At 49.1% G+C, this 12,420-nt stretch overlaps 2 protein-coding genes across 6 annotated transcripts in view; one reads left to right on the top strand and one right to left on the bottom strand.

The window, feature by feature from the left end:
- The first annotated feature begins 38 nt into the window (after positions 1 to 38).
- On the top strand, positions 39 to 7,044 carry WDR34 (WD repeat domain 34). Its single transcript, XM_010194740.1, has 9 exons — positions 39 to 116; positions 832 to 1,086; positions 1,847 to 1,956; positions 3,146 to 3,303; positions 3,733 to 3,842; positions 4,276 to 4,443; positions 4,886 to 5,118; positions 5,945 to 6,102; positions 6,806 to 7,044. Exons 1-9 carry the CDS (start codon positions 39 to 41, stop codon positions 7,042 to 7,044), a joined length of 1,509 nt encoding a protein of 502 aa, XP_010193042.1.
- A 168-nt stretch (positions 7,045 to 7,212) lies between these two features.
- The window catches only part of SPTAN1 (spectrin, alpha, non-erythrocytic 1), a 44,494-nt gene continuing 39,286 nt past the window's right edge, over positions 7,213 to 12,420 (bottom strand). For 4 of the 5 annotated variants that reach the window (XM_010194736.1, XM_010194737.1, XM_010194738.1 and 1 more), the window contains 6 exons: positions 10,464 to 10,518; positions 9,763 to 9,959; positions 9,328 to 9,381; positions 8,711 to 8,857; positions 8,256 to 8,403; positions 7,213 to 7,538 (listed from right to left, as the gene is read on the bottom strand). In XM_010194736.1, coding sequence (XP_010193038.1) covers positions 7,413 to 7,538; positions 8,256 to 8,403; positions 8,711 to 8,857; positions 9,328 to 9,381; positions 9,763 to 9,959; positions 10,464 to 10,518 — 727 coding nt within the window. In that variant the 3' untranslated portion in view covers positions 7,213 to 7,412. Of the gene's footprint in view, positions 7,539 to 8,255; positions 8,404 to 8,710; positions 8,858 to 9,327; positions 9,382 to 9,762; positions 9,960 to 10,463; positions 10,519 to 11,761; positions 11,825 to 12,420 lie in introns of all 5 variants that reach the window. The other variant, XM_010194735.1, reaches the window with a different exon arrangement.

Below are 12,420 nucleotides of genomic sequence, written 5' to 3'. Positions count from 1 at the left end.
GGTGGGAGTTCGCTGCGCCGCGACCCCCGCTCGCCGCCATGTTCGCGGACGGGACGGCGGCCGGCGCCGATGTAGAGTCGGTGTGGAGGAGCGCCCGGAGTGCGCGCTGCGAGGCGGTGAGAGACCCTGGCCGTGGCCTCGCTCTGCGGCCTTATTACGCCGGAGGCGCCGGGCTGGCTGCCAGGGCCGCGGCAGCCTGCGCTTTACCTCCCCACGGGTCCCACTGAAGGGGCAGCCGTGCCCTGACTTGTTCCCTCCGTGCTTGCAGGTGAACCCCCCGCAGATCCCGTTGCTCCAACTCGGCCCGGGCAACCTTCCCTGCAGGGAGCTTGCATCCCTGCCGGTCTCCGGCGTAGAACGGGCGGGCCCACGATGCCAGTGTCCGCCTGCTGCCCCTGCCCCTTTGCAGCACTGGACTCATTTAGCCCCTTATACAAGTTGGCAAAGAAACACACATGCAGCTGCCATACAGCTGGTAGTGTGAGAGTCGATAATGCTGTGCTTGTCATCGTGTTAGGTGTTTGCTGTTCCCTCTGGAGACTCAGTACCTCTTGCTTTTCTCACCCTGCCCATTCCACACTGTAAAGCACTTGGCCTGGATGTGACCGACATCCAGGCACCTCTCTTGTATCAGATCTTGTGCAGGACACAGATGCATCACTGACACCCGGACGGTTATGCAGGCACCCTGCTTTTAACTGTGAACAGGAGGTGTGCAAATGTGCTTGAATGTCTCTGTGAAATGCCATAGAGGGGAAGATGCTTTGAATGTTTTGTGCAGCACTCTCTTTTTTCTGTTTGGATTATAGAGTGTCTGTCTTCTTTTGCTAGAAAAGCTGCCAGACTGGGAAAATTTCAACAGCAGAAACTGCAGCACAGTCTCACACGAGCCGAGATGCCGGTGTGCAGACGGATCAAAGTCCAGATGCTGTCCAAGACTTCCAGCAAGAAGTCCAAGTAGATTACACCAGCCTTCTGTCATTCCTGCAGAGAGTGGAGGATGCTGTTATCAAAGAGCTAAATAAGAACTGGAAAAGCCGTGCCTTTGATGGCTTTGAAGTGAACTGGACAGATCAGAACGAAACAGTAAGCTGACAGTATTCAGATCCTTGTCATCACCCCAGCAGAGCTGGTTGCAGTGGCTCTAAGTCGTTAGTTCAATTTCTTACTGCTGTGATTGTTCTTGCCAGGTTTTCATAATTAGAAATCACAAGTTGTTTTGTTCCTCCAGCTTTCTCCCTTGCTTGGTAAAAAACTGTTCTCCCTGCTGGTGACTTTTGCAGCAGCTTTGCGGGACGGAAGCCTAAAGTTGGTGTAGGTTTATCTTCAGCCTCCAGTAGCCCCTTTTGAGCATGCCAGCCTAGCAGTTATGTAGGAACAGTTGCAGTCAGTGATTTGGTAGCTCTTCCTACTTAGATTATATTTGTTTAGTGTACAGTGCTCAAGAGTGGAGGCAGTTTGTGTCAGTCAGTGCATGTTGGAACAGCCTAACCTTGCCTGTGCAGCTTAGCGGGTGCTAAAGTTATCCCTGAGGGCTGTCATAAATCCTTATGGCACAGCCTTCCCCTGAAGTGTGCAGACTGAGAGGGGATTGTGAAGCATCAGTTGGTTTGGTAGGGTCATGTGTTGTGGGTTTTTTTCCCAGTAGGAATTCAAGAACTTTTTCAGATATTTCTATGAAATACGTGAATAGGAAATCTAGAAATATGCACACAAAGAAACATGTGAAAAAGTTCTTGAAGAGCAGGGAAGCCTGCGCTGTAACCATGCAGTCGTGTGCGTGCACAGATCTCATTGCTTGTGTTCGGGGATTATTGCTTCAGTGCTTGAACTGGCTTTCTCCCAGGTGTTGTGTTTGCATACGCTGTCGTACCCAGAGGCTCAGGATCAAAACCTGCAGGTTACCAGCATCTCATGGAACGCGACCGGATCCGTTGTTGCGTGTTCGTATGGCCGGTGAGCATCAAAGAGATTAAAATCACAATTGAGGGCGCTGTGACAGCTTGGGCTGACCTGAGGTTTAAATATGTTCCCTTTCTCTGCGGTAATAACCTAGACATACATATACACACCTTATACAAGTTAAATCATATTCAGAGAAACAAAATCTGAGGACAGTCTTAAATTACGGCTTTTATTTCTTCTACTTAATCCCCTGCCCTGAAAATGGATACATTTACTGATTTGTTTCTAGACGGGTTCTGTTTGGAAAGAAAACATAAAGAGCAGAGGCACTTGCACATACGTCTCTGTAGGTGAGGTTTGGAAGTGTGTGCCTCTCTTCCCTGAAGTTGTGTTGTTTTAAGGTGATCTCTCGGCACCCTGGATGAACTCGGCTCCCATTCACACATGTGCCTGATGCCACGGCCACGTGCTGACAAACGTTTAAGGATTTCTGAAGTGAGGGTTGGACAGAACTTCATCTAACCCAGTCAGTGTCTGTGGCAGCCTCTCCTTTCTGTGCCCTACTGCTCCCCTTATTCCTTTTTCATTCTGCTACCATTTCCTTAGATTAAAAGCCCCAGTAAAAAGAGTATCCACGAGTGAATGTGTCGGGGAGAGTAAAACAGGACAAACCTGTATGTTAGTAGCTCCTTCTGCTCTCCCAGTCTGCAGCTGTTTACAGATTAGAATGTGGTTTCTATGGCTGTGGTTACACTCGGTAGAATTCCCTTGCAGGCATTTACACAGTCTCTGTGAATCTGTGTAACCTTTCATCTATCACACCCTTTAATAAGGCATTTCATAGACCAACTACCCATTGGATGAAAAAATTCTCCTTTTATTTGATTGTATCTTTTCCGATAAAAGAATTAAGAGCATCAAAGAAAGGCAGTAGAAAACAGACTCAAAATCATTGCTTCCTGTCCTGTCCACCAGCTGTTCTGTAGATCTCTGTCCTCCACGTTGTCTCTTGTAGCAGGACGGGACATCACATTGGTCAGTGAATCAGTCTTGGCGTAGTGAATCGTGTCTGAGATTTACTTGCAGGCACTTTGCTCTCTAAGTAGCAGATGTACGCTAGCCTGCAGAGGAGTTTCCTCACCACAGCTTGTCTAACTGATGCATGGTGCATACCAGAGCTCTGCTGGACTGGGATTCTCTGCTGAACAGACAAGGCAAGATGCAGCTTTCTCTTCTTCAGGTTGGGTGATGGGGACTGGAGCACAGAAAAATCCTACGTTTGTACCTGGAATGTGGACAGAAGAGGGCTGAATCCACAGCGCCCTGACCTAGTGGTGGATGTTCCCAGTTCTGTCATGTCCTTGGCTTTCCACCCCTCCCAGCCCTCGCTGATAGCTGGTAAGGTTGCTCTTACCTCAGATCCTATCTGAAATGTACCTGTGTTTTCTTCAGCTGGAATCATTTTTTTCCTCTCTCTCAGCTCAGCCTAAGATTTCTTGCAGAAGTGGTGTTGCAGCTCCTCAAACTGAGCTCGTGCTCAGCAGCATCAATAAGTGCACTGTTGCTTCTGAACTGGGACTTGCTGATTTTTTTAGTGACATCTGTCATTAGGTCGTCTGCTCAGAGATGATAGAAGGAAATTCAGCTCTGGATAAGAGGGAAGAGTGCACTCATTTTGGTAGAACCGTGTTCTCTTACGTCAGGGCTGGCTGTGCCCTGTGTATCGCTGCCAGTCCTTTGAAGCTGGCGGGCCTGTTTCCACCAGAGCTTCATCTGTGCATTTGTTCTGAGCTATTAGACCTTAGGTGTTTACTTTTGTTCTTTCAGGTGGTCTTTTCAATGGGGAGCTGGTGGTGTGGGATACCAGCAGAACAGAAGACCCCGTGATGTGGAGGACAGGGATGACAGATGACACTCACACTGATCCAGTCTATCAGGTAACAGGACAGCTACAGCAGACTCAGCTGAGGGAGGCAAGAGTTGCTGCATTGCAAACTTTCAGTTCATGTTCTTGTCCTTCTGGGGTCCTGTGACGCTGGCCAGTCTGTGTGTTTTTTCATCTGATAGGAAAATGCTGCTGTTTATAGCTGGGTGAAAGTGCTATAAAAATGACGTCTCAAAAGTGATGTCAGGTGAACCACAGAAACTGCACTACAGAATTTGGCCCTGAGCACGTAAACGCATTTCTCTCCTATCACCTACGTCCGCATCCCAGCTCCCAGCAGGAGCTGGTTTGGTACCAAGGTCCCTGGCTGCTGCCCAGCTCTGCTCCTGTGTTGTCGTAGTGGGTCAGGGGACTGCAGGCTGCAGAGCATGGGCTTGACCGTTGTGACAGTCCCCCTCGTCCTGAGCTTGTGGCATTTGGCGCAGGTTGACTGGGTACCCGACACCAAGCACAGAAGCCACTTCCGGCTGCTGAGTGCATCGACAGATGGAAAGATCCTGGTGTGGAGGGAGGAGCGAGATGGTCGGCTGGCCTTGGCTGAAGGATTCGCCCTGGTGGCTCAGCAGATCCCACGCAGCACGCAGCTGAAGAAGGCGAGTTCAGCAGCTCAAAGAGGGCTGACTTGACAAAAACCACTCTTCCCTCTGAAGCACATGTGGCAGAGCTCACCCATCAGATGCAAAGGGCCAGGAAAAGGCCCTTCTGAACATAGTCACTGCCCCCCAATCCCCGTTTCCTTTCCTATACTGAAATCACTTCTTGGAAGACTGGTACCAGCCAGGTTTTGCCATGCTCTAGAGAAGCTACTGGGATGGAAAAGAGAACTTGCAATAACATTAATTCACATGAATCCCCTTGTAGAAGGATGCTGCAGAGGTTAAAGGCTGAGCAGTGCTACAGTCATCAGAGCTGGTGCAAGTTGAGCAGTAAAGCAGCTCGCTGGGTCCCTGGTGGACTGGTTCATGCTGCTCTCATGCACCCGTGGTTCCCTGGAGGCCCCAGCTCTCACAACAGCTCTGTCCCTTTTTCTTCCAGTTCCCTTGGGGAGAGGCAGCCGTGGGTGTCACCTCGCTCTCTTTTTCACACTTGGATCCCCGCGTGTTCATTGTTGGGGTGGAAGGTGGCTACTCCCTCAAGTGCTCCACTGCCGCAGAGGCGCTGGCTCTCCAGCGGACGGGCACTTCTGTTCCCCTCAGGGCGCCAGCAGAGCTCGCCTTCTCGCCGCATGGTGGGCCGGTGTACTCCGTGAGCTGCTCACCCTTCCACAGGCAAGTGCTGTGAACTGATAGTGGTTCTGCACACTGGACACAGTTGCTGCCTGGCTCTAAACGTGCATGCTTCAGATAGCCCCGGGGCGGGGGTGGGGGTGGGGAGTGGTGGGTGTAGAAGTTCCCCAAAATAGGGTCGCCTGTTATTGGAAACTTGATCAAGTAACTTCCTGTCCTAGGAGAAACAACATCCATTAGCTGTGGTGAAGCTGCCCACTCAAACGTGCTGCATGTGGGCACAAGAGCACAATAGCGTCTGCACGCAGGCCAGCACAGAACATCAGCACCTTCCCTAGCTCATCCTAGCTGTTAATGTTAAAGAACAAGTTAACGTTAAGGGAAGAAGCTGAAAAAATGAAGTTAGTTATCAGTGCTGAAGTGATCTGCCCACCACACATCTTACCAGTAGCTGCTTGAATTTGAAGGGGAAGCTCACATCTCTGCCTGCATTTACCCTCCATCCGTGGAAGAGGCCCCAAGCCATGTTTCTATGAAACATGCTGACAACCCAGGTTTGCGTTTAATTTGCATGAGACCCACACAGCTCTGACAATGCCCAGCTCTGGATCAGCAGCTCTTAGGCATCCCTGGCCCCCAGCCCACCTTCAGCCATCAGTGACAACACGAGCCCTCATTAAGCTTAATTGAGGGCAGCAACAAAGCTGTGTCTCTACAGACCACAGCTTGGAAATCGCTGCTTTAAGAAACACATTCCTACCTTTGCGAAGCAGTACCATTGTCCCAGATTGGGCTCCCCAGTTAATTTTGTTCTATACCCTTAGCAGTAAAGCCTCTAAACTTGTTTCTTGCTTCCTCCCTGCCCCAGGAACCTCTTTCTGAGCTGTGGGACTGATGGCCAGGTTCACTTGCACTCCATGTTGCAGACACAACCCCTCATTTCTCTTCAGTTATCAAAGAAATACCTCTTCTGTGTACGCTGGTCGCCAGTGCGACCACTGGTCTTCGCAGCTGCATCTGGGGAAGGCAAGTAACTGCAAGTGCTTATTCTCAGACAGAAAATTAAGATTGTGCTGAGTATTACTTAGTACAAGTCAGTTGTACTGATCAGTACTTCCCACAGGCAGAGCACAGTGACCATTGTTTGCACTGTGCAATCAGCATAAGAGTAATTTCTGACTCCAGCAAGACGACTTCAGTCACAGTTATTACTCACTTTTCATTCTAGAATCATAGAATGTGTGGGGTTGGAAGGGACCTTTAAAGGCGATCTAGTCCAACCCCCCTGCAGCGAGCAGGGACATCTTTAACTCCATCAGGTTGCTCGGAGCCTCATCAGTGTATCTCGTTGTATCTTCTCTTGCTACAGCCCTGCACAGGGGTAGAACATGGCAAGATGCCTGTGGCTAAAACTTGATTCTGGCTTCCTTGGTTTTGACATTTACTTCTAGAGCAAATGGTTTCAAACAAGAACTTTCTCTTTAGAAAATTACCCAAACATTTTTGAGTTAAGGAATGGAGATTTCATAGAATTCGGCAAGCTGGTTTCAGGTCTCTGATAGAATAAATCCATGCTGTCTTGCAGTGATGTCAGTTGTGTCACAGCCTAGAGACCATCAGAGGGAAGGGGCAACAGGTTAGAAAGAACAACTCTAAGCTTAGTTGGACTAAGCAGATACTCATCTGCTGTTCTGCTGCCGTAATGCTGAAATAAGTCTTTGTTTTATAGGAGACGTGCACCTGTTTGACTTTCAGAAGAGCTCACAGAAGCCTGCTGTTTCCATAAGGCAGGCGGCAGGCGAGTGCCCCGTGTACTGTTTAGAATTTAACATCAAGCAAACTCAGCTCTTGGCAGCAGGGGATGCTACCGGTGCAGTCAAAGTCTGGCAGCTGAGTTCTGACTTCACTGAGCAGGGACCCAGAGAAATGAATCATCTGGAGCAGCTGGCAAGTGAGAGCATGGACTAAGGCAGCAACACAACCGCCTGCATGGAGCTCCTCACCACTCTGACTCCAGGAAAAGTCGCCCACTCACCTCGTGCACAGCGCTGGCCTGCAAAACACCCATAACTGCAACAGCTGGAGCGTCATCCACTTAACTGTTCTATTTACATTTAGCCATTAAACACATGATGATGTGGTTCGACCAGTAACTTTTATTGAAGCACACTGCAATATGTTTGTTTTCCCTAAGAGTTTTAAGCTAAGCAGTTTAAGGTTACATCATAAAGTAACAATGATTATTGTAGAGCACGAAGAGAGAGAGAGACACATGCAGAGCTACAGTCAGCAAACGTGAGCGTGTTCTTTGCATCTTTTGGTACTAGTGTTTTAAATCAATTCACAAAGAGTGAACGTGTAAATTCTATGTAGTCATAGGCAGCAGGAAGTTCTCTTCCCTTGCCGTCCATGTAGGGCTTCATGTGAGAAATGCAGTAATCAGCTTGTTCCCGGGTCAGGTTCTGAAAGACAAAGATAGTGCAGAGGTGAAGACCGGCACTTGGAGGCTGCAGATGGGGCAGTTACCAGCGGCCCTCCCCTTCCCAGGGGCACCCGGCTCAGAGCAGAAGCCAGAGCAGCAGAACTGCACCCGGCCTGGGAACGCTCTGCCTGTTCCCACCCTTTGGTTAAGAGTTGGAAGGTCTGACCTGAGTTTCCCACCTAAGAGAAGGCAGAACAGGTAACTGATACAAGGAAGCAGTGCAAGCTCTTTATTGCTCTGCCAGCTGGTGGGATTCAGACAGGAAAAACTTGCTGTTTTGGCAGGGCCATGAGACAGAGATAAGCCCAAGCTTAGCGTGAACAAGTTTCTCCTTTGAACCACTGGAGAAACATCTCCCTCTAGTCTCCCAGATGATGAAAGGAAAGCATGAGTTCCTGATGACAGACACCGTGAATGCACTCCCTTGCCAGCCTGTGAGCAGCTCTTGTTTTACTCAACCCGAGTAGCTTTTTGGCAGTTAAAGCTTTTCCTCTTCCTCAGTAGAGCCAAGAAAGCAGCTGCATAGGGAGGGCTGTTACCATCACTTCTGTGTTTGCTGCAGAGGATACCCTGGCAGGTTCAGAACTGACTGGGCTACAGGGACGTGAATCTCCAAGCAATTAGCACTGGTCTTTGTTAACAATCTGAACAAAAAGCCTCCATCTGCTCCTCCCTGGTGGGCCACAGCCATGCTCACCTGGTAGAGCTCCTCCTTGGTCACGTAGGGCTTCCCCTCCGAGCTGAGGGCACGGAAAGCGCTCTCGATCTCCTCGCTGGATTTCACATTCTCTGTTTCCCTGCTGATCATGAACGCCATGTACTCCTGCAGCGAGACGTGTCCATCCCTGTGGGTGAAACACAGCGCGTGAACATGGCCATCCATTAACACCCGAGCACAGCGCTACCGTACCCCTCCCCAGAGGGGCTGTGACGTTTCTGGGAGGAGTGAAAATCTTAAAAGTCAGGAGACTCAACAGCAGATTCACTTTCTGAAGTTTATTTCTTTTTCACAGATGTCAGTCTTACCTTCACAGACTCTTACATGAATTGGCGTGAAAACCCACCCTAGCCTCTCCACAACAGAAGCAGAGCTCCCAGAGGATACCAATGCAATGTTTTGCAATATAAAAATAAAAGGTCCAACCCCCATACCTGTTAGGATCCACAGTGTCAAGAATAGACTCGAACTCTGGGTCTGGCTCTCCTTCCTCAACCATGGGCAGGTCATAGCCAAGAGAGCGCAAGCAAGACTTAAACTCCTGGTGGTTAAGTCGTCCAGATTTGTCCTTGTCAAAGTGCCTAAAAACATAAAGACAAACCCCACGTTTTTAAGTGTCAGTTCTTGAGCACTGAAAGCTATGAAGTGGGCTAAAAACTAGAACAGAACTAGAACCAGCCCACTGTTCTAGACAAACGAGCTGGAAGCAATAAGCAGTTCTATCTAACATGCATAAAATGTAAGGATAAATTCTTGGCTTAAAAAGCATCCAAAAATGGCTGCATTCCCAGCTGGAATCCACTGGCACTCCCAGTTCCTACACCAGTGAGCGTGCCCAAGAGGGGCCCTCACACGGCTGTGTCTGCACCCAGCCAGCAGCGGGTGTCTCCGCGGGCTCTTGCTGCCTGGCAGAGATCAGAGCAGCTCAGCACAGAACTGGGCAAACAAAGGAGCTACAGACAGATCAGCCAGAGAATCCCGTGAACAGCAGCCGTCTGCATGCCAGGAATATCTCCCAGCGTTCCTCTGGCACACGTTTCCTACGACTTACTTGAACATCATGCTGAACTCCTTCAGGGCCTCCTCGGTGACCCCAGTCGTGTTTCTGAAAAGGAAGCAGCAAAGCTTGTGAACAGTTTCTAAACTGCAGAACTTGCTGGAGTCCATCTGCCCCAAGCCTGCATCCGCACCAGAAGGCGAGGACAAACGAGCAAACAATACATTACAACGCATCACATCGCCACAGCTCAGCAGAATAAATCAGTTCCTCTAAGATCTCGTCAACTACTTCCAAGACCGCTACCTTCACCCCTCTGAAGTGAGCCAGGAGGTGGTGGGGACTTGCAAGCTCACTGCACCCCTCAGTCAGAGCACAGCAGAGACTCACTAACGTGGACTGTGCAAGGTTTTCAGGCACAGGCAGATCCATCTCCTATCTCCCCCCACCCCCAAAGTTAGACGTGGGTTCACGGGGGCTGGGCAATACCGAGCTTGAATCTGCTGTTCCAGGTTGTGCTGCATTCTCATCCCCAGCTGGTCAAGCTGGTCCCACTGCTGTGCCAGCCCCACGGTGCTGTGCTCCGTGTATTTGTTGTCCAAGATAAGTGCCTCTTCCATGGCCGCCCCAAGGTCCTCAATCTTCTTCAGCTGGCTCCTCATAGCTCGGATCTCCTGGTGCTTGCGCTGTTACGAAGGAGTGAAGAGAAAAAAAAATCAAGGAGTGCAAAAAAAAACCCTTAAAAAGTCAGAGCACAGGCTGGCAGGAGAGGCAGGGTTAAACTCTTCTCTTTCTGCTAGGTCTATATAGACATACACTGGGATTTGTAAAACTGTACTCAAAACAATGTTACTCTGCATGCACTGCTGGAATCCAACACGGCTTGGAAACCAATTCTTGAGACAAAAACACTCTCTTATTAGGAAATGTGCTAAGAGTCCTGTATCCTCTCTGCCACACATTTAGAAAAAAAGAACAAAAAGGAAAACAACATCAGTGTTGTTTAATGGCTTGTGATAGATGTAGACATCAGATATGTAAGTAGACAATCCCAAAGGCCTCATCCGTACTCAAAATGTGGAAAATCAATTACGGTTTTACCCTACAATTACAAGCATTTCCATTCCCACCCCATGCTCCCAAGTTATCAGCTGGGAAAGGGGTTTCAGCAACAGGCGAGCATTGCTTACTTTAGTAGCTTCCAACTGCGATTCCAGCGTTCCCGACTCCTCCACCATACAAGACCTAAACACAGAATCACAGTGAGAGGACGCAGAAATCCCACAGAAATGGCAGGTGGGGCTTGAAATTAACAGTCCTGCCTTGAAATTAAAAATCCTTCCAGCAGTGTTACTCTCCTGCAGATATTCAAACGCTGTTTGTGTGTCTTGTTTACTCTGACTCATCCTATTTCAGACCGACAGGTGCACGTCTCATTTGATTCTTATTTTTTTCTATTGTTAATTTCTAGCCCCATTTGAAAGGCAACACGATCAGCAGCCACACTTCATGCCAGATCCAAAGCACCCGCTTTACTGGACCTAATGGAATTAGAAACAGTGCAGTCCCACCCGACGCCCCCGTGCCCAGCACACGCACACACAAACCACTGGTGATGCACTGGAGATGGCTGTATTTGCCAGTAAGGTACTGGAGCTCTGCAGAGGTGTGTTACATGGGGACAAAACAGGGGAAAGAGACCTTGAAAACCACTGGTTTGGTTTAAAAGTTATCTTAATGTGGCATCATCACTGCAGAAAGCTACAGACTTCTCCTACATAGCAGTGGTTGCCTTTCCAACTCCACCTCTCTCCTCCCCACCCAGAGAAACTGAGTCACGGCCGCTCCTCTCAGTCTGATCTCCACACTGAGCTAGGCACACTGCAGCCCCCACACCTCCGCTGTGGCCATGGTCTCCAAGATCTACGTCACATGGAGTAGCTACGGAAACCACCTGGATGCTGCTGTTACCCCCAAGGTCCTAAAGCTACCTTTAAGCAGCAGTGTTTAGGAATCCCTGTCCTTCCAACACGTGTGGTTGTGCCGAACTGTTCGTACTGAACGACCTGTGTGCAGGTGGGGCTGTCCTCTCCTTTCACTCTGTGGCATTTAAGTTCCTCAAACTTAAGTCACTGGTATTTAAGCCACTAAAACCAGGTTTTCATCCCCATCCTACACGATTTGGAGTTTCTTGAAAAGGGGATTTCAAGTGCTGAATTGCTCTGTAGCAGTGAAAATGCACCACACATCTGGGTGTTCCTCACCACAGGGTTAAGGCTCAGGTTCACTGCACGTCTGAAGAGAAGAAGCGCACGCCCAGAACCCTGAGCAGGAAGCTGGGAACCACCCGTGGAAAGGGAAGAGTCAACAGGGAAACAAACCTCCAAGCATCTCTAAGCCGTGAAAGTTAGTTGGAAGGAAAGCGAGCCTTGGAATTAACAAGTGCGTTTGAAAACCAAAGTGAGGTAAGAAAATAAGAGGAAAAAACCTTCCAGATAGATCATCCCCAACTTCATACTGATAGACACGAATGACACGACGATATGCTATGCTAGTCAAAGAAAAGAAACCAGGTAAATTCCAAAAAAGGAAGAAAGAGTGAGCAGAGGAAAGAACACACCCAAACACAGCCACTGCAGCGGAGCCACACTCCAAGCCAGCACCACCTTGCAGCAAACACAAGCAAGTACTTAAAGAAAGGAAACTATTCAATGCTGGTTGCACATACACAAAAATAGTATTTCCATGTAAGTCACAAAAAAGTGAGTCTCACTAAGAGACCAATTGAAGCCTTGCAGTTATCTACAGGTTCTTTAAAGGCATTCTTCTTCCTCAACTCCAAATTCCTCTTTCTGCCCTCGCCACAGACAAACTCCAGGCAGCGCTGGGTGCACACAAGCGGCTATGGCACGCGAAAAGCAAGGTGCACACACAGCAGCTCTTCTCTCCAGACTTCCCTGAAGCTCAGCCTTCCCTCTTGCCAAGGCAGGCCAAGCACAGCCAATGCCTCTCTGAGCTAAATCTGCATTTTTCATCTATTCACGCAGAATTAAGGACAAACTGCCTGGCGTATCAGCAGCCTTCTCTAATTGGTTCAACAAAAGAGCTTGGCATGGTGATCTCGAACGGTGACCCTACGGCTTTTGG

Source organism: Mesitornis unicolor, unplaced genomic scaffold, assembly GCF_000695765.1.
Source record: "Mesitornis unicolor isolate BGI_N332 unplaced genomic scaffold, ASM69576v1 scaffold8731, whole genome shotgun sequence".
Taxonomy (NCBI): Eukaryota; Metazoa; Chordata; class Aves; order Mesitornithiformes; family Mesitornithidae; genus Mesitornis; species Mesitornis unicolor.
This window is presented reverse-complemented; position numbering and strand designations above follow the sequence as displayed.